At 35.9% G+C, this 27,971-nt stretch overlaps 3 protein-coding genes across 4 annotated transcripts; 2 read left to right on the forward strand and 1 right to left on the reverse strand.

The window, feature by feature from the left end:
* Window positions 1-2,931: 2,931 nt before the first annotated feature.
* On the reverse strand, window positions 2,932-15,729 carry eno1b (enolase 1b, (alpha)). Of its 2 annotated transcripts, none has more exons than XM_037780764.1 (12): window positions 15,585-15,729; window positions 11,349-11,443; window positions 10,738-10,833; window positions 10,053-10,111; window positions 9,858-9,927; window positions 8,331-8,464; window positions 7,977-8,199; window positions 6,552-6,749; window positions 5,110-5,311; window positions 4,078-4,186; window positions 3,740-3,798; window positions 2,932-3,310 (listed from the first exon to the last, which is right to left on the reverse strand). In XM_037780764.1, exons 2-12 carry the CDS (start codon window positions 11,431-11,433, stop codon window positions 3,247-3,249), a joined length of 1,299 nt encoding a protein of 432 aa, XP_037636692.1. In that variant the 5' UTR covers window positions 11,434-11,443; window positions 15,585-15,729; the 3' UTR covers window positions 2,932-3,246. The 2 variants fall into 2 exon arrangements, with proteins under 2 accessions (XP_037636692.1, XP_037636698.1); XM_037780770.1 differs by lacking the exon at window positions 15,585-15,729 and adding an exon at window positions 11,572-11,610.
* A 586-nt stretch (window positions 15,730-16,315) lies between these two features.
* On the forward strand, window positions 16,316-23,235 carry ppil1 (peptidylprolyl isomerase (cyclophilin)-like 1). The gene is made up of 4 exons (XM_037764576.1): window positions 16,316-16,537; window positions 21,214-21,368; window positions 22,467-22,535; window positions 22,950-23,235. The coding sequence occupies exons 1-4, from the start codon at window positions 16,482-16,484 to the stop codon at window positions 23,168-23,170; spliced, it is 501 nt and encodes a 166-aa protein (XP_037620504.1). The 5' UTR covers window positions 16,316-16,481; the 3' UTR covers window positions 23,171-23,235.
* Window positions 23,236-25,040: 1,805 nt separating this feature from the next.
* LOC119484829 (peptidyl-prolyl cis-trans isomerase-like 1) lies at window positions 25,041-26,585 on the forward strand. The gene is made up of 3 exons (XM_037763949.1): window positions 25,041-25,047; window positions 25,817-25,885; window positions 26,300-26,585. The coding sequence occupies exons 1-3, from the start codon at window positions 25,041-25,043 to the stop codon at window positions 26,518-26,520; spliced, it is 297 nt and encodes a 98-aa protein (XP_037619877.1). The 3' UTR covers window positions 26,521-26,585.
* Window positions 26,586-27,971: the final 1,386 nt, after the last annotated feature.

A 27,971-nucleotide genomic window follows, 5' to 3' on the forward strand; every position in this document is an offset into this window, starting at 1 on the left:
CTTCACACTGTGTTACTGCTGCGGGTATTAAACATGATTATTATGTAAGACATGAGACATTAACCTCACACCGACACACAGACCTGCTAATGGAGCACTGTGGGGGAGACAAACACTCTAATACACTCTCAGTGTTGTCCTATTTACAGCCCAACGGGCTTTCAGATTATTATTATTATGTGATTATATATAAATATATAAAAAAGATATATAATTATTAATAAAAATCGTTAAAATCCACCATTTTGCCTAAGTGGATGCAATCAGGCGCATAATATAATAATAATAATAATCATATAATGATAAATATAAATAATTCTCACTGTGCAATATCATTTTCCACTTGTGCAATTTTGTTAATAGTCTGTTTATTGTCAATACTGTATATACTGCTCCTATTTGTATACTTCCTTCTATTTAAATGGTTCATATTTTGTTTAGCTCTTTTTTTTTTTTTTTTACTGTGTTAGCTGATGCATCTTGTTTTTTGCACTATCCCCTTTGCTGCTGTACACTGCAAATGTCCCCACTGCGGGACTAATAAAGGAATATCTTATCTTATCTTATCTTAATAAATATAAAATAAATAATAATAAATATAATATAATAAATTCTTCTTCTTCCTTCATCTAAATAATAATAATAATAATAATAATAATAATAATAATAAAGATAACAGCAATTACAATAATATACATACATATCAGGGCTGTCAATCAGTTGAAATATTTAATCGTGATTATTGATTGTCCATAATTAATCACGATTAAGCGCAATTAATCACACATTTTTTATCTGTTCAAAATGAAATGTACCTTAAAGGGAGATTTTCAAGTTTTCTTTTTTTATCAACATGGGAGAGGGCAAACATGCTTGCTTTATGCAAATTTATGTATATACTGTATTTATTATATTTATTATTGGAAATCATTTAACAACACTAAACAATGACATCGATGAAATCGTTAATATCCACTGTATTGCCAATGTGGATGCGGTCTGGTGCTGTGAAATAGCAGGTAAACAGAGCAAATTGTAATAATAATAACAATAATAACAATTACATACATATATATATATGTGTATAAATATATATATATTAGGGCTGTCAATCAATTAAAATATTTAATCGCGATTAATTAATGATAGTTTATGATTAATCACGATTAATTGCACATTTTTTTATCTGTTCAAAATGTACCTTAAAGGGAGATTTGTCAAGTATTTAATACTCTTATCAACATGGGAGTGAACAAATATGCTTGCTTTATGCAAATGTATGTATATATTTATTTATTATTGATTGCCCTTACTATGTAACCTAACTATAAACAAATATTACATAACTATATATCAAACCAAACCTACTACTAGTAGATCAAGGGGGTATTTTTGTGATAACAATATAAAAACTGGGGCTGTCAATCGATTAAAATATTTAACTGCGATTAATCGCAAATTAATTGCACTTTTTTTATCCGTTCAAAATGTACCTTAAAGGGAGATTTGTCAAGTATTTAACATATATCAACATGGGAGTAGGAAAATATGCTTGCTTCATGCAAATGTATGTATATATCTATTACAACACAAAGCAATGACAGATATTGTCCAGAAACCCTCACAGGTACTGAATATAGCAAAAAATAATATGCTCAAATCATAACATGGCAAACTGCAGCCCAACAGGCAACAACAGCTGTCAGTGTGTCAGTGTGCTGACTTGACTATGACTTGCCCCAAACTGCATGTGATTATCATAAAGTGGGCATGTCTGTAAAGGGGAGACTCATGGGTACCCATAGAACCCATTTTCACTCACATATCTGGAGGTCAGAGATCAAGGGACCCCTTTGAAAATGGACATGCCAGTTTTTCCTCAACAAAATGTAGCACAAGTTTGGGGCGTTATTTAACCTCCTTCACGACAAGCTAGTATGACATCATACCAATGGATTCATTAGGTTTTCTAGTTTCATATGATGCCAGTATCTTCACTCTTGCTGAGCCCGCTACAACCTCTGAAAGATCGATTGCGTTAAAGAAATTATGATATAATAATTATTAATAATTATAAATAATTATTATATTTACAATAAATACAACTTACATGGTGAATGAATGTATAATTTCTTGCTCCTGAACATCAGCATTTTTCATTTATTCATGTTTGAATAAATGATATGATTAAAGGTCATAGTTAGGTCATTAAATCATAATGAAAGAATGAAAACTTTTTGGTAAGGATGTGATGAACAAACTAAACTTATTTGAGAGGCTAATGAGAGTGACAATCTACAAACCAACAGATTACCTGTTATTATTAGTTTGCTTATCAAATACAAAATGCTGTTAACCACTGGAAATTAGGTCTAGCTGGAACTAGAACTAACTCAACTTTTCCATCAAAAGTAAAAGCATCCAGTTGTATGAACCTGCAGAGGACTTGTGATGTTTCACTCCATGTTTTAAACAGAAGTAAAGATGTTAACATCTACATGTATATATACACACACAACACAGAGATGCAATAAGCTCCAGTCTTCTGAATCTCCCTGCAAAGGTGCAGAGGACTTTTATGAGACAGGCAAGTGATGGAAAAGAGAATCAGGAGCCAGAGTTGAGAGAAACATGTGGCTTTAAAATAGAAAATAAAATAGGTTTATGATTGATATACTACAAGGTTTTAAGAATTATGCAATATTATAATTTATAATTTTCATCTTTTTCCATATTTTGGGTTGATTTAGGGCTCTGCAGGTCCCTCTCTAGCTTAATAATCAGACTGAATTTCTCCTTTGTTTCACTGTATTATATATCTATTTAAATCGCTGAAATAATCAAAAGATGTGGGATGTCAATCAACAAAAACATCTACCACCACCACAGCAAAATAAAATAAAACATGGGACAAATGATCACATTACATTCTGTCAGTAAGTAAACTTTTTTATTAACTGTCTCCAAGTGCAGCTTGTCAGTGTTGTAAATAAATATTACTCAAGATATAATCAGGTCTATTATTTAACTCCACATTAACAAACAGGACAGAATACAGTAGAACGCTTTAAAGTCAAGTGCTACAATTTCAGTAACTACAGTAGTAGTAAAGTTCTCTCTATGAATAAATTGCCATTATCAGTATACAAGTAGCTCTACATTAACCATTATCGCTGTGATGTGTTTTCCATAATTATCCGATGTGTTGTCATGGATTTGTGTGTATGAATCCATTTGTGTGTGAAGTTACTGTGGCTTTCTGAAGTTTTTTCCAGCAAAAACAGCCTTGTCTCCCAGCTCCTCTTCGATTCTACAGGAAAGACAAGTTAAAAGTTAATTTCCTCTTTTTTAATATATGCATTTATTTTTATTTGCATCATGCATTACTTATTATTATAAGTACATATCCCCCTCCTGTATTTAATACATTACTGGTTCAGTGTACAATTTTAAAAGCCCATCAAAGATATGAGCAATAAGTACAGACACAATGTTGTTTAAAGGATCAGAAATGATATAAACTGAGATTAATGCACTAACCAAAACAATAAAAAAACAACATAATTTATGTAATTTTTAATCAATACAGCTCAAGTAAGTAGTTGTGGTTTAGCAGAAAGGCATTGGTGGTATTTTATTTCACACATTAAAGAACACCACATGCATGGTTACATTTTATACTATTAAAAATAGCACAGTTAGGCTAAAATTCCTCATTTTGCATGAGAACGAGACTTACCTGAGAATCTGATTGTATTTGGCCAGTCGCTCAGAGCGACAGGGTGCCCCAGTCTTGATCTGAAAGTGTGTGACAAAATGAGTACAATGATTTCAACCAAAGAGGATGGAGACCCCATTAATCTTTGTCCAAGTCACGTCATTGTGATTCCTGTCTCACAGATTTTGACTAATGGTGCTGTTTGTTCAGACTTTTCTCAAAGTAGTTTATAGCGTGGAAATAATAACCCAATGTGAAAATAGACAGAGGAGATATATCCATATTTTTTTTGTCATCAATTTCCAATTTATTAGGTTCTCAAAAATCATACAATACACATCACTATTATCTAAATTTACCTGTCCAGTGCACAAGCCGACCACCAAGTCTGCTATGAAGGTGTCCTCCGTTTCACCAGAGCGATGGCTGACCATCACACCCCAGCCGCTCTCCTGAGCCATCTTACACCTGTGAGGACGACAAATGGGAGACCATCAACTTCTAGACATTGTATGGTATACACTAGGGACTCCAACAAGTGGCTCGCTACCTGTTTCTGAGTGGCTCGCTAACGGTTCAAAGAATATGCACATAAATTTAATAACATAACGTCACCTGTAAACATGTTTAAGTTTATATCCAATCAAATTCACAGACATGTCACCCCCTTCTGACACAAAATGATTGTTTGCCAATCAGCTGTCAATTTAACGAGTTACGCTGCTTTCAAGTCTGGTTACATCAGTGACGCCGTACCGTTAGGCGATGTTGGCAGACTGGCAAGCGCACAGCAGATTTGACAATGACCGCAGACAATACTCAGGCCAATAAAAAAAGCAAAAAATATGCTATTCTCCTGAGGAATGAGAGGTTTTCTTTCACGAATGTGAATGACAAATGTGTATGTCTCATTTGCGGTCTGAGCTTGTCAGTCGATAAAAATAACGTTGAGCACCACTTCGCCAAAGTCCAAAGCAACATTTCATGGGACTTCCCGGCTGGTAGCTGGTAGCTGTCTACGAACAGAGAACGCAAAGGAGCTGAAAATGCTTTAAAGACGACAGTCTCTGTTTACCAAAAGGTTGAAGAAGGCCAACGCAGCAACAGAGGCTTCATTTAGTGGCGCACATCCTAACGAAAAGCCCTTCGCCTATGGTGGGATTGTAATGGAGACAATGACTGCGGTGGCTGAAAAGTTATTAAAGGACCATAAAAGTAAGACAGAAATGATCTCTGCTATTGGCGATGGACAACTTGGTGCTATGAGTAGCTCTCTGCCACAGATAAGCTCTCAGAGGAAAAAAGGTTGGAGACCACTGGTCAATGGTCTAATATTCAACTGATCTATCGCCACATCCCAGGCTCATTTTAAATTTAAAGTGTTGACTTACGCTTTCATGGACTCGGTAACTGTTCCAATCTGATTGACTTTGAGCAGCAGGCAGTTGCAGGCCTTCTCCTCCACAGCCTTGCTGATGCGGGTAGGGTTGGTCACCGTGAGGTCGTCTCCAACAACCTGGATGTCTGTGCTTCCAGTGAAGTTAGTCCAGGCCGCCCAGTCGTCCTGGTCAAAGGGATCCTCGATGGAAACCACTGTGAGAGTGAAAATATGCAGACATTCCTCATTGGACAGTGACACAGATCATCAGCTTAAACGGGAATATTTGTGATCACATTCAGCTGTTTTTCCATCAAAAGATCCTAAAGCTCCTAAAATAACCAATCACAGCTTATAATCTTTGGTCAAAATGCAATCTCAGAACCCGCCGACCATCGTCTGACGATGATTTAGCTTTTTATTGGTTTAAAATGAGCTTGTTAACTTGGTAGTTGTGAGACAATCCGGTCATACATGTCTCTCAACTGCAACCTCGCATCTCAAGTTGCTAATCGGACTGTAAACAATGAGCAGCGCACGGAAAAGGAAGTCTTGGCCTTAGGCTTATCCATCGTCAGACCGATAGCCGATGGGCTCCGAGATTGGTATTGCACACAGGAATGACGGACAAAAATATGAAAATAAGATCTAAGCAAAACCAAAATATCCTCTCATTCTAAAAGGGTCATGGAGACATTGGAACATCACAGTGTAGGTGTACTTACATTTGCCTGTAATCTCTTTTCAAAGTACAAACATGCTGTAAAAGGGAAATTTACCCCTGGAAATTTGCATTAATATCAATATTCACCAATATAAAAATACCTGTGTGGAACTATGCCACAAGGTTTTGTCATTGTCGTGTTACAGCTTGTGAACACTACTGTATATATAAATACAGGTTTTAACTAACATTGTTGACGTGCCAGCTCTAACGTTGTACAGGGTCACTTTTCTTTAGTACAAACAAAGAAGATTGTTGTGACAAATATTGAATTAAGCTGCTGTCGCTGTGAGTCAAATCACAAATCTGTGTAATCTACATTTAAGAAAGCGCTTTGATTAGGTTTTACTTAATTAAAAGATGAGATGACTTCCAACCTTTTATTTCCTTCAACTTATTTTTACTTTATCTTTTCGGTTTCATATCCATTTAAGACTTGAGCTGCAGCTCAAGATGCCAAGTGCTTTCAATTACCTATTTGAAGATACAAAAGATAGAGATGAACTATGAATACTGTTGTTCTTGAAAGCTTTTCAAGGATGAAACAGACGTTTGATGTAGTAAACAAGCGTTGACAATATAACACAATCAATTTGTCTGGCCCTCTTAGAGGATGAGTAGATTAAAGCTAAGAAAGGTAGCCCATATTGTTACAGCCATTCATGAGATTACGTTGGTGCTGACATTACTACTATACTGTGCAAAATAATGTGTTAAAAGAGAAAGTGTACCTGGATAATCCTTCACGAAGCTCTTGTAGAGATCAGCAAGCTCGTCAGGAGTGATGTAACGGCTCGGGTCGTCAGGAGACTTGAAGTCCAGGTCGTATTTTCCATCCCTGTAGAATTCAGATGCCGCCACATCCATGCCGATCACAACCTCATCTGTGTATCCGGCTTTGGCGATGGCCTCCTTCACCAACTCCAGAGCTGCAGAGTTAAACAATCAATGTGAGAAATCAGAGTTGCAGAGTATTACATATTTATCAAGATTTACGCTATGAAAACTTGAATGACGGAAACCAACGAATGATGATGATGACAATGATGATGATTTCCACACTGACCAGAAAAATAGAAACCCCTAAACACTGTAATGAAAATTCAACCGTCCTGTAACAAATGTTACCTATAAAACATACATTTTAACTGTTGACTCAGTGTCGATGTTTGAACAGTACTTAATGTTGATTTACAACACCTCTACCAACTGCAGTGTGTCAGTTTGCTGTGCTGCTCACACTACACTACTTGTTGTCTTGTAATCGGGAGTCTTGAAGATGTTGTGGTTGTCACACTACATGACTGAACGGCAAACAGAGGATCACACACTACAAGATCTTTCGCCGGGAGGAATCACAGATGAGTCGGTCTGGTCTCCAAACTAGGTTTTGTCGCGAAAACAAACGCGAGAAGTGACACCAGAATCAATTAATTAATTGCATCTACGTTTCCCTCCCTTGCTTCGTTTCCTTGCGTCTTTCCATGCATCCCCGGTGGGAGGGACGCAAGAAAAAGACACAAGTGAGGGAAACGTGGATGCAATTAAGAGACTTCTGATGTACCCATAGCTTGTTTCCTCTCGGTGCAACAACAACTTTGATCCATGTTGCAAATGCAACACATACAGTAAAGTTCCTACTATTAGAGGAGACCCCTCCTCGAGGTTTACCCTCAACCCATGTCTTTCGCTCTCATTGGCTGTAGCTCCCCGACAGATCACGATCTTAAGCCTGCTAGATATCTGGGACGCATCTGCGATGCAGGCTCGCCTCTTTGAACAGTTCACACATAGCGTTCGAGCGGTGATTTGCCTCTGATCTGGGGCTTTTGTCGGGGAGCTCCAAAAACTGTCGGTGAGTGGAAAATCAGGGCAAAAGTCATGTAGAGTGAACTGGGCATTAGACCCAACCTTCACAAGAGCCTTTTTTTGTCAAAATGAGAGGATTTCTTTTACAGCTGCACAGTAAGCAGAACATTGTGCATATTTTCTCAGTCTAACTGTTTACAGTGTTTCTGACTGGCTGCACATTTGGTTTACAGCAATGTGATAAAAGCAGTTTGACTTCACACTGGGCAAGTTGTTTTGGAAACAAGAGCTGAGCTAATCTTGCAGTTGTAAGAGAGTTTAATTTATCAGTAGCTCCTCTTACATACCTTCTTTGTTCTCCAGGATGTTTGGAGCAAAGCCACCTTCATCACCCACATTGGTGGCGTCCTGACCGTATTTCTTCTTGATGACGTTTTTGAGATTGTGATAGACCTCGGCTCCAATGCGCATGGCTTCTTTGAAGGTGCTCGCGCCAATGGGCAGGATCATGAACTCCTGCATGGCGAGCTTGTTGCCTGCATGAGAGCCACCGTTGATCACATTGAAGGCCTGGTGGAGGTGGAGGTGGAGGTGGAGAGAAACGAGAGCTTTGACTTCACAATGAACTGGAGGATGAACTGAATAATGCGGAAAAAAATACCAGGAAATTGATGTTTGTAATGTGGCACACGGATCCTCACCGGCACAGGCAAGATGACCTCTGGGTTTCCTGCAAGGTCAGCAATATGACGATACAGGGGGACGCCTTTCTCTGCTGCGCCAGCTTTGCAAACAGCCAGGGAAACACCCAGGATGGCATTGGCTCCAAATTTGGCTGTTTGGAGTACAGAAAAATATATGACATTATTAATAAAACATCTCAGATCCAAGCACATGAATCAAATTTCAGTTGTTCGTCTTAGTCCAATTCAACAGAGCAGGTGTTTCACTTGTTAAACACGCTGCCACTCACTAAATGCAGGTAAATTGTTGGCAGTGGTGGGTAAAATTGGCAGGACATCCGCCACTTAGGCGGACAAGGACAATAAACAACAGAAAGACACGTTTAGTAACGTTAGCATATGACTGGATAGAGCTACACATCTTAAAGTCACTCACAACTGCTATATGACAGCAACAATATTGGCTGTAGAACCTTATTTGTTTTGATCGACCGTCAAATTTCATCTAATTCTAACCAATTACCTTCAATAAAAAGACGCACACACACACATACATACACGCCTACTCGTTACTGTATCAACTTCACTACCCCACATTTCAATTTCGTCTGAAGAAATAGCTCAGTGCGTAGCAAGAGAGTGAGGGTGAATGCACTCAGAGCAGACCGGTGTTGGCGACCAGTAAAGTTGTCAAGTAAATGTAAAGTGTAGGTTTCAGTTTAGGGCTGCAACTAACGATCATTTTCATTATCGAGTTATCTGTCGATTATTTTCTCAATTAATAGATTAGTTGTTTGGTCTATAAAATGTCAGAAAATGGTGTAAAACGTCAATCAGTGTTTCCCAAAGCCCAAGATGACATCCTCAAATGTCTTGTTTTGTCCACAACTCAAAGATATTCAGTTTAGTGTCATAGAGGAGTTAAGAAAACATAAGATATTCACATTTAAGAAGCTGGAATCAGAGAATTTAGATCTTTTTTTTCTTTAAAAATTACTGAAACCAATTAATCGATTATCAAAATAGTTGCCGATTAATTTAATAATTAACAAGTAATTGATTAATCGATGCAGCCCAAACATTGGTTTGTCTATGAATAAACACCTCCTGTGTCTTGCTTCAAAACAACATTACAACGGTGAATATGTTTTCTGTTTCGTTGTTGTCCCAGGCAAAATATTCTCTGTATGAGTTGAGATGTATTGATGGTATATTTTTGACGGAGGCATTCATGTATGAGCGTGCGTGTGTACAGGAACCTCCCACCCCTGAAAAAAAAAAGCCGCTGTGCAATTTGAACACGGAAATTTACCGTGCATGAAATGTCTTTACATTAAATGTTGTCTAAAAATAACCTAAAAGTCATTCCTTCATCTAGCGTAAAGATTTAAAAAATGGCAGATCAAATTTCTAAGTGGCAGACAAAAAAAGTTAATTTCAGTACCTGACCAGAAATCTGCCGGAGTCCAGATAGTTATGAAGACTTTACTGCAATGTATATGGTTATTTTCGATTAAACACAACAGTATGATTATTGTCACTTACATTTGTTCTCTGTGCCATCCAACTCAATCATCATCTGATCGATTTTCTCTTGCTCAACCACAGATACATCCTGAGGAGACGGGAACAACAAGTAGGGAAAGATTCATATCGGCAACAATGAACAGTCCAAAACTTAGCTTGTACAAAAATTGGGAAACAAAAAACACAGACAGAGAGTGAGAATTATCTTCTTACTTTGCCAACAAGTGCAGGTGCAATAGTTGAATTGATGTGCCCTACAGCCTGTGAGACTCCTGCAACAGAAAGATTAGGGTGATTATTCTTCACAACATCCCCGGGCCAATCTTGTAAAGCCAATAATAAAGACATAGATTTAGAAACACATGCAACTTTTAGTTTTCAAATTCATATACAGAGACACATGCAATAATGTTTGTTTTATAATGTGTTTTAAATGAACAAACCTTACTCTTATTCAACATATCAACACAGTTTTATTTCACAGTCACTCCACAAGCTAAACATCAATACTGCAACGAGGGCATGCTTTACTCACAATGCACAATGCAAATCCGATCTAGTTGATTGCCAAAAGCATTCAATGATGTTGTTGTTTAATTAAATGACCGTGTAATTAAATATTCTTCGGTCAAATGGACAAATCTCAGTAATTAATTTAGAGAAACAGGCGATGGAAACTCACTAACCCTTTCACATCTGGCAAAGAGGAAGAGAGACACAACACACACAAAGATATAGAAAATGACAAGTATAAAATATAGTATTTTTCCTTGAAATTGAATTCTGCTTCAAATTGTGAAGGCAATTAATTTATATTAGGTGGTAAATATCAACACCACACCTGACATTTAACTCATTCTATCCTATTAAACAAGGAACACTAAAGTGGCGTACAAACCTTTTCCAAGGTAGCGACTCTTGTCATTGTCCCTGAGCTCCAAGGCTTCGTAGATTCCAGTGGATGCACCGCTTGGTACAGCGGCCCTGAACAAGCCTGTGAAATGGAAATGGGAGCAGAGAGAGAAAACGTAAGAGTGGTGACGTGACAATCACTACATATAAGGACATTAATATTGTTATTGAGTAAGGCAGCACGATTTTGAAAAAATATCTATAGCAATTATTTTGACTGATATTGCAATAGCAATAAGGTTTGCATTATTAGAGGGAATGATCATTTTAACATCATTATTCTCATTTCCATTAAAACACATATTAAAATCATTATGGTGCGATTTTTGTGGGAATCTGTACCAAACAAAGTTGTTTTCTTAAGTCTGTAGAATATGACGTGTAGGCCAGAATATCTCTGCAGCACTACAATATTTTATTTAAAATGGTATTTCGACACACATTTAATGTTTAACAAACATTGTGCATCCTGCGATTCAAAAATTTCAGTAGGCCGTATTGCAATTTTGATACAATTTGATTAATTGTGCAGCTCTATCATTGAGGCATATGGGCAACACATTTATACATTTTTTAATAAGTCATATTGTTGCCTACCTTTGTCGGTGTAAAGGTCGACCTCTACAGTGGGGTTTCCACGAGAATCAAAGATCTCTCGGGCGTGGATCTTGAGAATAGACATGGTGTAGGACCTTGAGATGAGACAGAAAGTTGAACTTGTTACTATCTGACGACAAAACATGCGCTGCTGCAGCCTGTTAAAACTCTAGTTTGACTCAATGCTATCTAAAAGTCTATTTTTCTGTTACTTTTGCCGCACCTCTTTTACTCTCTTTCCTCCTTGGGGCTTACTCACAAAAATATCCTGACCTAGCAGCAAGCTTAGGAGTGCTAACAGACATGCTACCATCCTAATTGGATTAGTCCTCCTCATCTGATTAATCACATGGCAGTAAGGGTGTAGAAATTGTTTACGTTCAGCTTGCAGCTCCAACTAAACTGTGTTGATGCAGTGAAATGTATACAAATTTAAGTTTTTGAGTCGTGATGCTACCTTGATTACAACAGAATTTATGCCATAGCAAAGTCCCTCGGCCATTCACTACAGGACAGGATCTCCACAATAATCCCTCGCCTTTGCATGCCAGATAAACAAGCAGGCTAACTAACCAACAAAGACTGTTCCTGCAGAAGAGGGGTTGCACGCCAGAGACAAGAACATGAAGGAAACTGCAATTCCTGTCTCAACATCCAGAATGATGCAGACAACACACGCCTAACCTAGCTCAGTGGCAAAGCAGATTCATTCCATAAAATCAAACAGGTCAAACACAAATTGATCCAACCAATAACTGTTCAGATACTCAGTGACAACCATGAATATAGATAGGAAGGAACACACTTCACTTCCCTTCTTTTGAACGACACACTGAGAGCTGAAATGATTAGATGAGTAATTAATTAGTTGAAGGACAAATGAAGCAAGTTGCTATGCTGATAATCCATTAATTGTCTATAATTATGTCGAAGCCGAAGGACAATCAGCACCGAACATTGTGATGTTTTGCAAGTCACTGATAAGTCTAAAATCTTGGCTATAAAGTCCTAAGTTAACACTAACACTAAGTCCCATTTGGACAAAGACATATGCTGCCTGTCATGGGACTCAAGATGGGAACCTTCAGTTGGTCATTGCGGACAATTTGAATTTTGATAGGAATAAGAGAGTTGGAAGAAAATGTAGATGAAGACCTAAGTAAAGTTAAAAACCGCAAGATAACGTATGATTCATTCACTCAAAATGACCAAGTCTGTCAAAGCTACAATGTCTGCTGTAGGAATTGTTGTGGTGACAGTGTGGATAATTTCAGCTACAGGTCATTGAGTCTCAAGCAAGTTACAAAGAGATGTAGTTATTTGCAGAGGCTTCAACTAAATAGCCTTTGGACCACCTGGGGTGTAGTTTGAATTAGATGTTAACAAATCTACCATAACAATAGTAGCAATTAAACACCAAAAAAAACAAATGCATATGTGCTTGGGTATCATCTCTGTAACACTAGACTACTAAAAAATACTACAGGAGCTGAACCAAGTAGGCTAACAACTGCACATATTATATAATCTAATGCGTTAGGAAATATGGCTATTGTTGTTGGTGTATGAAAACATGGATATGTTTGGCTAAACTTCAACCATTTTGTAACTTTTATAGGGAAAAGTAAAATAAAAATATATATATTTAAGTTTCAGTATTATATGTACGAATTGCTGGAACACATGCATTATTAATTCACTTTAGCTGTGAATATGGATCACTGATGGGGAGCAAATGTAATTAAAATGCATAAATGTCTCTCTTGGTTTGAAGTTAAAAATAGACTCATTGATGGTTTTCATTAAGAATGTCATAACAACAAAAACGCCATTTGTTTTTTTTACAAAAAACTATCCTTTAGTACAGATACACACAATTATTCCACAAGGCATGCTTGCTGCAGGTTGTTTTACTTTACCAAGATCCAAAACCAAATCAGGTCAAAGTACAGCAATATACAGAGCAATGCAAGAATGGAATTCACTCCCAAATCATATTACACAACAAAATACTATATATGGTTTTAAAAAAAACATTAAAAGAGCATTACTTAAGAAGAAACGTTAGTAATTGATAAGTATTCTTGGGTGTGTATGGGTATTAAACGATGATATTTGTCTGTTAGATCATGATAGATTCAGTCGGAGCCTTTCTATTTTCTTTGTGTTTTTGTTATTTAAACTATGTCAGTTGTTATTGTTTTATTTACAGTAGACGTGCATTACGAGGTGTTATGTTAGTGTATGATGAGTAGTGTGAATGTGTATTTTTGTATTGTCACCATGTAAACTATGTGGACCCCAGGAAGAAAAAAAAGCTAATGGGGATCTAAAATAAATAAACAAACAAACAAACTGTCAATATGGAAAATATCACTTTCTCCTGAGTACTTCTTGACCTTGGAAATAGTAGACTGAATGATTAAAACAAGGGGTAGATAGTTTTATATGAAACAAATGATTTTTTTATGGTGTTTTACAAATCTACAGAAATAACAAGTGATTCTTATTGTGTGTGGTAACCGGGTTGGCAGTTGAACTCGGGACAACTGCCAAAAACTTAGTGAAACTAACTGAGCTAAGACCACCACAGGATGTCTGTTGGCCAAAAGGAGAAGTGACAAAGGGCATCAACAGGTCCCGAGGATGACTTGAGAAATTAAATAATGTTGTAATGAATTATGGTATTAAGAGGAGAGGGAGGGGAGAGCAATGTTTTTTACAGAGAATTGCCCTTTCCACTTCCAACCGAGGAGCACAGATTCACTTGTCATGATTTCTCAGCTTGAGCTGCCAACACAGGTTGGAAGCCAGCTTCGAGGTGGACAGTGACTTTAGACAGAATTGCTTCTTCCTCAGGAGTTTCTAAACCGGTGGTAAAAGAGGAACACTGCGATGGCCATGCAGCAAACCCCCTCTCTCCCTCTCCCTCTGCCTCAAACGGATGACTGAATTGAACAGATTATATTATTAGTCTGTTTTATAATGATCATTTTAACTGGGTTATGAGTTTCTATTTTTTGTACCAATCTAACTTTGAACTAATCATTATTGAATTACCATTTTGAGCTGTATGCTTATGCTCTGCCTAATCTTACAATAAAAATACGATTTGGATTTAAAGCACAACATGTGGAGATTTTAATTATTACTTTTTAAGACTTGTGGTTCTCAAGGTAATGCGTGCCTCACATCATCAAGAAGAGTTTGTCTGTAACAGGTTTTCCTAGGCAATGATTTTTAACCAATCCTAGAGGTTTTGTAAACCCAAAATATCATCCTAGCACCTTTCCAAGTGCACAAACCAAGGAGGAGAGCTGCCGTTAACGGGCGTGGTTGGTGACAAAGCCTGGCTCCTGGGTTATTCAACCTGGCTTCCAACCAGCTGAAACAGGGTTGGCGTCCGGAGGAAGGCCTTGAGTAGCTAGGCGAATCTCCTCACTACCAGTTTAAACAGTTTTTGACTGCTTAGTTATTACCTGGGTGAACCCAGTGCAGCCAAGAACCGGACCCTTTAGACGGAGAACTGGTTCAAGTATATGCCTCCTGTGATAGGGGTGAGGGGTAACTTGAGGGATCTAATATATATATATATATTTATATTTATATTTATATTTATATTTATTTTTTCTCTTCTTATTATTATTATTTCATGACTTATTTGTGGATACTCTCCCTGTGTGGTATTCTCTACAATTTGAATTGTATGTATCCATGATTGAGAATCAGTTAGGTCCTTTGTGACCAGCTGTGTCTGTCTGTGTGGATGTTGTTGTCAGGTATGATTGATTGATTGATTGATTGATTGATTGATGTGTCACGGGTGAGTGTGGTTCACAAAAGCAAATTAACTTTCCCTATATAGTGACTGTTCTATTGCTTATTGACAATTAATAAAAAGACCTTTGAAAGATGAATTATTGCATTGAACATGAACACATCGCAAACTGTCAGACCACCGCCTAACTAAATAAGACAGTAAGTTATAAAACTTTAAGCAGAGTATGAACTTCTCCGACTTTTATCCAGACCCTGAACACAACGTTTAACTGAGTCACTGATCTGGTTGGTTGAGGCTAACAGTAGCTAACGTTAGCATTAACGTTAGCTAACTGACTTAAACGTTACACGTAAACAAGAACAAGCGCCTGCTGACAGACTGCGTCCAACAGAGAAACAAACACATGAGATATCCCTGATAACAGAGGAGCAGAACACACAGACAGGTGTCTCTACCTGGTTGTCGGTTGTCAACAGACGAGCCAAAGATACCGACGTCCGAGCGAAACCAAGGAAGAAGAGTTTCTTCTTCTGTGTTTACATTCCCGGCAGGCTTGACGCTTCGTATGCATGTGCTGCCCCCTGTAGTTATCAATGTGAACTACACCAGGTGAACACAACACTCCACAGTGAAATGATAGATTGATGAGATTATCATGTTTTGTCCTATTTTTTTTATTGTAATATGTAATTAATAAATAAATAAACATATTATTTTGTATAAATATGTATTTTTACTTTTTACACTTGCCACTATATATATATATATATATATATATATATATATATATATAAACTGGGGGAAAAAAGTTTGGAAACTTGTGTTTGGTGGATTATTTCTCTGTTGTTACAATGTTAATTGGCATTGCATTTTACATCGTTGGAAAGCCTGTTTATTTACCTTCAAAATGATGTCCAACTTGTAAGGATCATGCTTTAGTAGGATGAGATTATGCAATTATGTGGGTAGAGCCCAAGAAAAAATTGTCAAAATGCTTTTATATACAGTATATATATATATATAAAAAACTCGTGTAATTATATATATATAATTAGGACATTGAGGAATATACATTAATATTATAATAATTATAACATCCAGAAGGAAGTATTAAGCCTAATGCAGCGTGAGGATGCAGCTGGCTTGTGTCCAGTAGATCCAGTAGATCCAGTAGAGGGCGGTCCACTGTGGCTGACTTCCTGTCTCCTACAGGCAGGAAACGAGCGGCAACCACAGAAGAAGGACTTCCCCTCTGAGATGAACTGGATGAATGTGCTGGGCAGCTAAATCACCTACTTTCTATTAGAACACGTGTGTTTAAAGACTACTGCAGGGTGCTGTTTGGAGTGATAATGTCGGGGATACCTGCAGACACATGGCAGCCGCCCACAGTGGCCGTGGACACCACGTGAGTCTGTATTGAACCCGTAGATGATTACTCTGCTAAGCTAAGCTAGCTCTGTAACGTGATGGAGCTAGCGGTGTGTGCTGTTAGGTTAACTTTGGAGATACTACAATGTCTTCCAGGGCTTTGGATACTCTTAAACACACTGTCAGAGTACTGCCTGTGCTGTTGAAAGACGCCAGATACATACTAATACTGACAAATACATACAAATACTGACTAATGCATACTAATACTGACTACTACATACAAATACTGACTAGTACATACAAATACTGACTAATGCATACTAATACTGACTACTACATACAAATACTGACTAGTACATACAAATACTGACTAGTACATACAAATACTGACTAGTACATACAAATACTGACTAGTACATACAAATACTGACTAGTACATACTAATACTGACAAATACATACAAATACTGACTAGTACATACTAATACTGACTACTACATACAAATACTGACTAGTACATACAAGACTGACTAGTACATACAAATACTGACTAGTACATACTAATACTGACAAATACATACAAATACTGACTAATGCATACTAATACTGACTACTACATACAAATACTGACTAGTACATACAAGACTGACTAGTACATACAAATACTGACTAGTACATACTAATACTGATTAGTACATACAAATACTGACTAGTACATACAAATACTGACTAGTACATACTAATACTGACTACTACATACAAATACTGACTAATGCATACTAATACTGACTAGTACATACTAATACTGACTAGTACATACTAATACTGATTAGTACATACAAATACTGACTAGTACATACTAATACTGACTACTACATACAAATACTGACTAGTACATACTAATACTGACTAGTACATACTAATACTGATTAGTACATACAAATACTGACTAGTACATACTAATACTGACTACTACATACAAATACTGATTAGTACATACAAATACTGACTAGTACATACTAATACTGACTAGTACATACTAATACTGATTAGTACATACAAATACTGACTAGTACATACTAATACTGACTAGTACATACTAATACTGACTAGTACATACTAATACTGACTAGTACATACTAATACTGATTAGTACATACAAATACTGACTAGTACATACTAATACTGACTACTACATACAAATACTGACTAATGCATACTAATACTGACTAGTACATACTAATACTGACTAGTACATACAAATACTGACTAGTACATACAAGACTGACTAGTACATACAAATACTGACTAGTACATACAAGACTGACTAGTACATACAAATACTGACTAGTACATACTAATACTGACTAGTACATACAAATACTGACTAATGCATACTAATACTGACTACTACATACAAATACTGACTAGTACATACAAGACTGACTAGTACATACAAATACTGACTAGTACATACTAATACTGATTAGTACATACAAATACTGACTAGTACATACAAATACTGACTAGTACATACTAATACTGACTACTACATACAAATACTGACTAATGCATACTAATACTGACTAGTACATACTAATACTGACTAGTACATACTAATACTGATTAGTACATACAAATACTGACTAGTACATACTAATACTGACTACTACATACAAATACTGACTAGTACATACTAATACTGACTAGTACATACTAATACTGATTAGTACATACAAATACTGACTAGTACATACTAATACTGACTACTACATACAAATACTGATTAGTACATACAAATACTGACTAGTACATACTAATACTGACTAGTACATACTAATACTGATTAGTACATACAAATACTGACTAGTACATACTAATACTGACTACTACATACAAATACTGACTAATGCATACTAATACTGACTAGTACATACAAATACTGACTAGTACATACAAGACTGACTAGTACATACAAATACTGACTAGTACATACAAGACTGACTAGTACATACAAATACTGACTAGTACATACAAATACTGACTAGTACATACAAATACTGACTAATGCATACTAATACTGACTACTACATACAAATACTGACTAGTACATACAAGACTGACTAGTACATACAAATACTGACTAGTACATACTAATACTGACTAGTACATACTAATACTGACTAGTACATACAAATACTGACTAATGCATACTAATACTGACTACTACATACAAATACTGACTAGTACATACAAGACTGACTAGTACATACAAATACTGACTAGTACATACTAATACTGACTAGTACATACAAATACTGACTAGTACATACTAATACTGACTAGTACATACAAATACTGACTAATGCATACTAATACTGACTAGTACATACTAATACTGACTAGTACATACAAATACTGACTAATACATACTAATACTGACTAGTACATACTAATACTGACTAGTACATACTAATACTGACTAGTACATACAAATACTGACTAATGCATACTAATACTGACTAGTACATACTAATACTAACTAGTACATACTAATACTGACTAGTACATACAAATACTGACTAGTACATACTAATACTGACTAGTACATACTAATACTGACTAATACATACAAATACTGACTAATGCATACTAATACTGACTAGTACATACTAATACTGACTAGTACATACTAATACTGACTAGTACATACAAATACTGACTAGTACATACTAATACTGACTAGTACATACTAATACTGACTAGTACATACTAATACTGACTAATGCATACTAATACTGACTAGTACATACTAATACTGACTAGTACATACTAATACTGACTAGTACATACAAGACTGACTAGTACATACAAGACTGACTAGTACATACAAATACTGACTAGTACATACAAATACTGACTAGTACATACTAATACTGACTAGTACATACAAATACTGACTAATGCATACTAATACTGACTACTACATACAAATACTGACTAGTACATACAAGACTGACTAGTACATACTAATACTGACTAGTACATACAAATACTGACTAGTACATACTAATACTGACTAGTACATACAAATACTGACTAATGCATACTAATACTGACTACTACATACAAATACTGACTAGTACATACAAGACTGACTAGTACATACAAATACTGACTAGTACATACTAATACTGACTAGTACATACAAATACTGACTAGTACATACTAATACTGACTAGTACATACAAATACTGACTAATGCATACTAATACTGACTAGTACATACTAATACTGACTAGTACATACAAATACTGACTAATACATACTAATACTGACTAGTACATACTAATACTGACTAGTACATACAAATACTGACTAATGCATACTAATACTGACTAGTACATACTAATACTGACTAGTACATACTAATACTGACTAGTACATACAAATACTGACTAGTACATACTAATACTGACTAGTACATACTAATACTGACTAATACATACAAATACTGACTAATGCATACTAATACTGACTAGTACATACTAATACTGACTAGTACATACAAATACTGACTAGTACATACTAATACTGACTAGTACATACTAATACTGACTAGTACATACTAATACTGACTAATGCATACTAATACTGACTAGTACATACTAATACTGACTAGTACATACAATACTGACTAGTACATACAAGACTGACTAGTACATACAAATACTGACTAGTACATACTAATACTGACTAGTACATACAAATACTGACTAGTACATACTAATACTGACAAATGCATACTAATACTGACAAATACATACTAATACTGACTACTACATACAAATACTGACTAGTACATACAAGACTGACTACTACATAAAAATACTGACTAGTACATACAAGACTGACTAGTACATACAAATACTGACTAGTACATACTAATACTGACTAGTACATACTAATACTGACTAGTACATACTAATACTGACTAGTACATACTAATACTGACTAGTACATACTAATACTGACTAATGCATACTAATACTGACTAGTACATACAAATACTGACTAGTACATACTAATACTGACTAGTACATACTAATACTGACTAGTACATACAAATACTGACTAATGCATACTAATGACTAGTACATACTAATACTGACTAATACATACAAGACTGACTAGTACATACAAATACTGACTAGTACATACTAATACTGACTAGTACATACTAATACTGACTAGTACATACTAATACTGACTAGTACATACTAATACTGACTATTACATACAAATACTGACTAATGCATACTAATACTGACTAGTACATACTAATACTGACTAGTACATACTAATACTGACTAGTACATACTAATACTGACTAGTACATACAAATACTGACTAGTACATACTAATACTGACTAGTACATACTAATACTGACTAGTACATACAAGACTGACTAGTACATACAAGACTGACTAGTACATACAAATACTGACTAGTACATACTAATACTGACTAGTACATACAAATACTGACTAGTACATACTAATACTGACAAATGCATACTAATACTGACAAATACATACAAATGCATACTAATACTGACAAATACTGACAAATACATACTAATACTGACAAATACATACTAATACTGACAAATACTGACAAATACATACTAATACTGAGCATGCTTTGCAGGATGGGGACAGTTGTGGTGGAGCTGTACTGGAGACATGCACCAAAAACCTGCAAGAACTTTGCAGAGCTGTCCAGAAGAGGCTACTACATCAACACCAAGTTTCACCGGATAATCAAAGACTTCATGGTGCAGGGAGGAGACCCCACAGGAACAGGTGGGTTCATCACACACACTATTATCCAGACAGGTGGGTTCATCACATACACTATTATCCAGACAGGTGGGTTCATCACATACACTATTATCCAGACAGGTGGGTTCATCACATACACTATTATCCAGACAGGGGGGTTCATCACATACACTATTATCCAGACAGGTGGGTTCATCACATACACTATTATCCAGACAGGTGGGTTCATCACATACACTATTATCCAGACAGGTGGGTTCATCACATACACTATTATCCAGACAGGGGGGTTCATCACATACACTATTATCCAGACAGGGGGGTGTCCACATACCTTTGTGTTCTTTTGATCTGTTTTTCATGGTTTGGGCTAATGGAAGCTTCCTGGAAAGGACTATTTGGCAATTTGACTCTAGGGTTATAGGTCAAAGTGTTTAATTAGTATTGATAAATCTACAGGCAAACATTAAATTCAATATACAGTATATGGAGAATTATATTGAAACAATAAATGAAGATTGAATGTTTATTTGGGTTTAAATGGAGCAGTTCTTTCAAGGAAGTTTCTCTGGAAATCAGCAACTGTTTATAAACTAAGCTCAAAAACATGTATGAGAACTTTGTCTCTGATGTGCCTATAATTTGTACCAAATTACATAGTTCTTACAAGGAAATTATAAGAAAATGATGAGCCCGATAAAATGAAGCTTACTGGGAAATGTTATGCTACAGCACACAATGATATTTTAGAAAATTGCGTGGTTCCAGTTTTATAGTAACAGTTTGGGGACGAGACTTTCTTATTTTAAAGTGAAACTTTTAGGTGAAATATGCCTATTTTGAACCCTGTGTAGTGAGGATCATGCAACCACCACATGTTTTAATTATGAGCCTTTTTATTATTTTAATTTTAATTTGTGGCCTTTCAACATTTCTGTTCTTCAAATTGAAATATATTTCATACCAAGTCTTACACCACATGTAGTACATCATGCATTTGTTGGTCAACTGATCAATCACAATCACTTTGTAAACCTGTCATATTTAAACTCACAGTTCAGTGTCCATTGTTATTTATTATAGTTATTTTGTAGTTTACTGATATTTGTTTTTCTACAGGTCGCGGTGGTGCCTCCATATTTGGTAAACAGTTTGAAGATGAACTGAGCCCAGAACTGAAATTCACAGGTAATCACAGTGGAAAAATCCCAATTGAATACAAGGTGGAAGGAAGAGTTGGTGAATGAAGAAAAAGGCTCCTGCACCTTTTACAATAAATGTATTAGTGTCTGTGTCACTACTGAGTCCTTATTGTTGTTGTTTTTTTATGATTAATAAACTACATTAGTTTTAGCGAGGTGTACCTAATAAACTGGCAACTCAGTCGATATTTAAATACATTCATTAAAGTGAATGTACCAGATGTTTTGCAAAAGTTGTTTAGGTGTTGCCTCAAGAATTTCTTGATTTGAAATCTGATTGAAATGGACAAATTTAATGTTACAGATTCATAACCTTTAATATTTATCTGATACTCGAGGGACTTTTAACATCGAAAAGTCACAAAATTGTAATTCTCTCATTTCATTTGGTGTCTGACAGGTGCCGGTATTGTGGCGATGGCCAATGCAGGACCAGACACAAACGGCAGCCAGTTCTTCTTCACTCTGGGACCCACTCAGTGGTTGGATGGAAAGCACAGTATTTTTGGAAGAGTATGCCAGGGGATGGGAGTGCTGAACCGGATTGGGATGGTAGAGACGACCGGTCAAGATCGGCCAGCCGATGATATCAAAATCATCAGAACTAATGTACCCAAATAAACAAAAACTGATTTTTTTTTTATACTGATTTTTTTAAATAAATAAATGTTTGTTAAAAGTTTCAATGTCATGTTTTTAATTGTATGAGGCTATCCTAATATGGAAACTATCAATGCATGACAGTGTTGCACTCATACCGACTGAAAGGTAGAGATACAAATTTAAACTCAGCTACATACCACTATAAAGTAGAGCTACAACGATTAATTGATTAATTGAATTACAGAAACTTAATCAGCATTTCATTTTCAAGCAAAAAATGCCAAATATGTGATAGGTCAAGGTTAATAAATTTGAGAATTTGCTGCTTTTGCTGGACTTAACAGTAAACTGAATATATTTGCATTTTGTTGATTGGATTTAAAAAAAAATATTTGAAAATGTTATATTGAATCCTGGGAGTTCAATGTTTGTAGACCAAATGATTATTAAGAGAAGAATCGGCACATTAATCGATAAAGAAAATAGTCATGGAACGAAGAGATTTAGATAAAAGAATTGGTTATTGTTTTGTATAATGCTTGAGGGGTTCTGTTAAAAATAACTCCAAAACATTTGGTTGTTAATCACATGGAAAGACACTAAAGTAAAGGCCCTTTCAGACAGAACGCGACATCCACTGCACTCTGAAACTCATTATTTCTAATAGTTTGTGCTGTGCCACGATGACTTTTTGCTGCGTAAAAATTAGGGGTGTAAGAAAATATCAATACACTTGAGTATCGCGTTAATATGTTTGGTGATACTGTATTGATTCTCAAAAGCACTGTATTGATTTTTAATTAATAGTTTGCATGCAAAGTGGTGTAAGGGCGCACAGCTAACGTTTCTTTAACTCAGATGTTCTTTACAGTTTTCCTATTTGATTTGAAAAATCGCATTGTATCGCCTTGCTGACAGTATCGCAATATATCAGGATATGTTGAATCGTAACCCCTGTATACATATCTTATCGCCAGATTATTGTCAAAATGAACATAACACATTTTTATCACTATTTCTGTAGTCAAAGGAGAGTAAAAAAAATCCCACTTTTTTAGTCCACTCACCTCAGTCACATGTATACAAAATGAACACATCAATATGGTAATCCAAAGAAATGCTATCCCTAAAAAAGTAAAAGTCATATTTAAGGCACTATAGGATTTGCATTATAAATTCAAGCAGCAAGTAGTTTAACACTTATTTTGACAGCCTGAGGAGGTATATTTATTTGGCTTAATATATGTTGTAAAGTATACACTGAATGTATGAAATATTAGACAAGTAAAAGCATCAATTTCTCTTAAATCAACATAAGTCACAAAGAAAATGTAGGTGATCAAATGAGATGAGTTATTTAAAAGCCAGCGTATCTGCTTGGTATAGTTGGTTTTAGTTTAAGGTCACAATCAGAACAGTAGAAAGTAAACTTTGAGAGACTTGTGTCTGAGAAATGTCAGCACCACTGATAATGTTGACGTTATAGTGTCAGGAACTTTGGTGAGTTTCACAGATGGAATCACATGAATGCCTCAGTCTGTAATGATAAAAGAATGACTGCTGCTCAGGCCCGTCCAGTTAGAAAAACAGGACACTCAGGAGAACAAAGGGAAGAAGAGCTGCAGAGGTCACAGAAGTGAACACAACATCACAGTTACGTGTCTGACCTGAACAAAGCATTGACAGCGGGTTCAGTGGAGCCGGTTGTGTAGGGTAAGATCAACGGATCTGTGGAACTAAGCCAAGTCCACTGACTTGTTTAAACATGAAAAAGATTGCATGTTCATCTTTCATCATCATCATTCCTCTTCATCCCCTATGGGACATAAGGCTTCAATGAGCTCTCTCCATTGTATTCGGTCCTTGGCAGCATGTTGGGCCTCTCCCCATGACAGGTTCATCTTGTCCAGCTCCTGTGTCACAGTTCTGCGCCAGGTGGATTTGGGCCTCCCGGGTTTTCTTTTGCCTGGTGGTGTCCATTTTAAGGCGACTCTCGGGATCCGGTCCTGCTCCATTCTCAGCACATGGCCTAGCCATCTCAGACTTCTGTGTGTAATTTCCTTGATGATGCTACGGCTACCAGTTTTCTTGTACAGTTGGTGGTTGGAGATTTTGTTTGGCCAAAAGATCTGGCATATTCGTCGGAGGCATCCATTGTGAAAAAAGTTCATCTTTGAGGTGGGATTATTTTGCCACACACACTGATCCCAAAGTCAAGCATTAACTTCCACGTTCAACTTTTTACAACTTTCTCCAAATAAATAAATACAAAAAAAAAATTCTGTTTAATGTAAAATAGTTTGACATTTACAGATATACGCCCCCAGTTTGGGGACGAGACTTTCTTATTTTAAAGTGAAACTTTTAGGTGAAATATGCCCATTTTGAACCCTGTGTAGTGAGGATCATGCAACCACCACATGTTTTAATTATGAGCCTTTTTATTATTTTAATTTTAATTTGTGGCCTTTCAACATTTCTGTTCTTCAAATTGAAATACATTTCATACCAAGTCTTACACCACATGTAGTACATCATGCATTTGTTGGTCAACTGATCAATCACAATCACTTTGTAAACCTGTCATATTTAAACTCACAGTTCAGTGTCCATTGTTATTTATTATAGTTATTTTGTAGTTTACTGATATTTGTTTTTCTACAGGTCGCGGTGGTGCCTCCATATTTGGTAAACAGTTTGAAGATGAACTGAGCCCAGAACTGAAATTCACAGGTAATCACAGTGGAAAAATCCCAATTGAATACAAGGTGGAAGGAAGAGTTGGTGAATGAAGAAAAAGGCTCCTGCACCTTTTACAATAAATGTATTAGTGTCTGTGTCACTACTGAGTCCTAATTGTTGTTGTTTTTTTATGATTAATAAACTACATTAGTTTTAGCGAGGTGTACCTAATAAACTGGCAACTCAGTCGATATTTAAATACATTCATTAAAGTGAATGTACCAGATGTTTTGCAAAAGTTGTTTAGGTGTTGCCTCAAGAATTTCTTGATTTGAAATCTGATTGAAATGGACAAATTTAATGTTACAGATTCATAACCTTTAATATTTATCTGATACTCGAGGGACTTTTAACATCGAAAAGTCACAAAATTGTAATTCTCTCATTTCATTTGGTGTCTGACAGGTGCCGGTATTGTGGCGATGGCCAATGCAGGACCAGACACAAACGGCAGCCAGTTCTTCTTCACTCTGGGACCCACTCAGTGGTTGGATGGAAAGCACAGTATTTTTGGAAGAGTATGCCAGGGGATGGGAGTGCTGAACCGGATTGGGATGGTAGAGACGACCGGTCAAGATCGGCCAGCCGATGATATCAAAATCATCAGAACTAATGTACCCAAATAAACAAAAACTGATTTTTTTTTTATACTGATTTTTTTAAATAAATAAATGTTTGTTAAAAGTTTCAATGTCATGTTTTTAATTGTATGAGGCTATCCTAATATGGAAACTATCAATGCATGACAGTGTTGCACTCATACCGACTGAAAGGTAGAGATACAAATTTAAACTCAGCTACATACCACTATAAAGTAGAGCTACAACGATTAATTGATTAATTGAATTACAGAAACTTAATCAGCATTTCATTTTCAAGCAAAAAATGCCAAATATGTGATAGGTCAAGGTTAATAAATTTGAGAATTTGCTGCTTTTGCTGGACTTAACAGTAAACTGAATATATTTGCATTTTGTTGATTGGATTTAAAAAAAAATATTTGAAAATGTTATATTGAATCCTGGGAGTTCAATGTTTGTAGACCAAATGATTATTAAGAGAAGAATCGGCACATTAATCGATAAAGAAAATAGTCATGGAACGAAGAGATTTAGATAAAAGAATTGGTTATTGTTTTGTATAATGCTTGAGGGGTTCTGTTAAAAATAACTCCAAAACATTTGGTTGTTAATCACATGGAAAGACACTAAAGTAAAGGCCCTTTCAGACAGAACGCGACATCCACTGCACTCTGAAACTCATTATTTCTAATAGTTTGTGCTGTGCCACGATGACTTTTTGCTGCGTAAAAATTAGGGATGTAAGAAAATATCAATACACTTGAGTATCGCGTTAATATGTTTGGTGATACTGTATTGATTCTCAAAAGCACTGTATCGATTTTTACTTAATAGTTTGCATGCAAAGTGGTGTAAGGGCGCACAGCTAACGTTTCTTTAACTCAGATGTTCTTTACAGTTTTCCTATTTGATTTGAAAAATCGCATTGTATCGCCTTGCTGACAGTATCGCAATATATCAGGATATATTGAATCGTAACCCCTGTATCATGATACGTATCGTATTGCCAGATTATTGTCAAAATGAACATAACACATTTTTATCACTATTTCTGTAGTCAAAGGAGAGTAAAAAAAATCCCACTTTTTTAGTCCACTCACCTCAGTCACATGTATACAAAATGAACACATCAATATGGTAATCCAAAGAAATGCTATCCCTAAAAAAGTAAAAGTCATATTTAAGGCACTATAGGATTTGCATTATAAATTCAAGCAGCAAGTAGTTTAACACTTATTTTGACAGCCTGAGGAGGTATATTTATTTGGCTTAATATATGTTGTAAAGTATACACTGAATGTATGAAATATTAGACAAGTAAAAGCATCAATTTCTCTTAAATCAACATAAGTCACAAAGAAAATGTAGGTGATCAAATGAGATGAGTTATTTAAAAGCCAGCGTATCTGCTTGGTATAGTTGGTTTTAGTTTAAGGTCACAATCAGAACAGTAGAAAGTAAACTTTGAGAGACTTGTGTCTGAGAAATGTCAGCAC

This window comes from Sebastes umbrosus, chromosome 1 (genome assembly GCF_015220745.1).
Source record: "Sebastes umbrosus isolate fSebUmb1 chromosome 1, fSebUmb1.pri, whole genome shotgun sequence".
In the NCBI taxonomy this organism is placed as follows: domain Eukaryota; kingdom Metazoa; phylum Chordata; class Actinopteri; order Perciformes; family Sebastidae; genus Sebastes; species Sebastes umbrosus.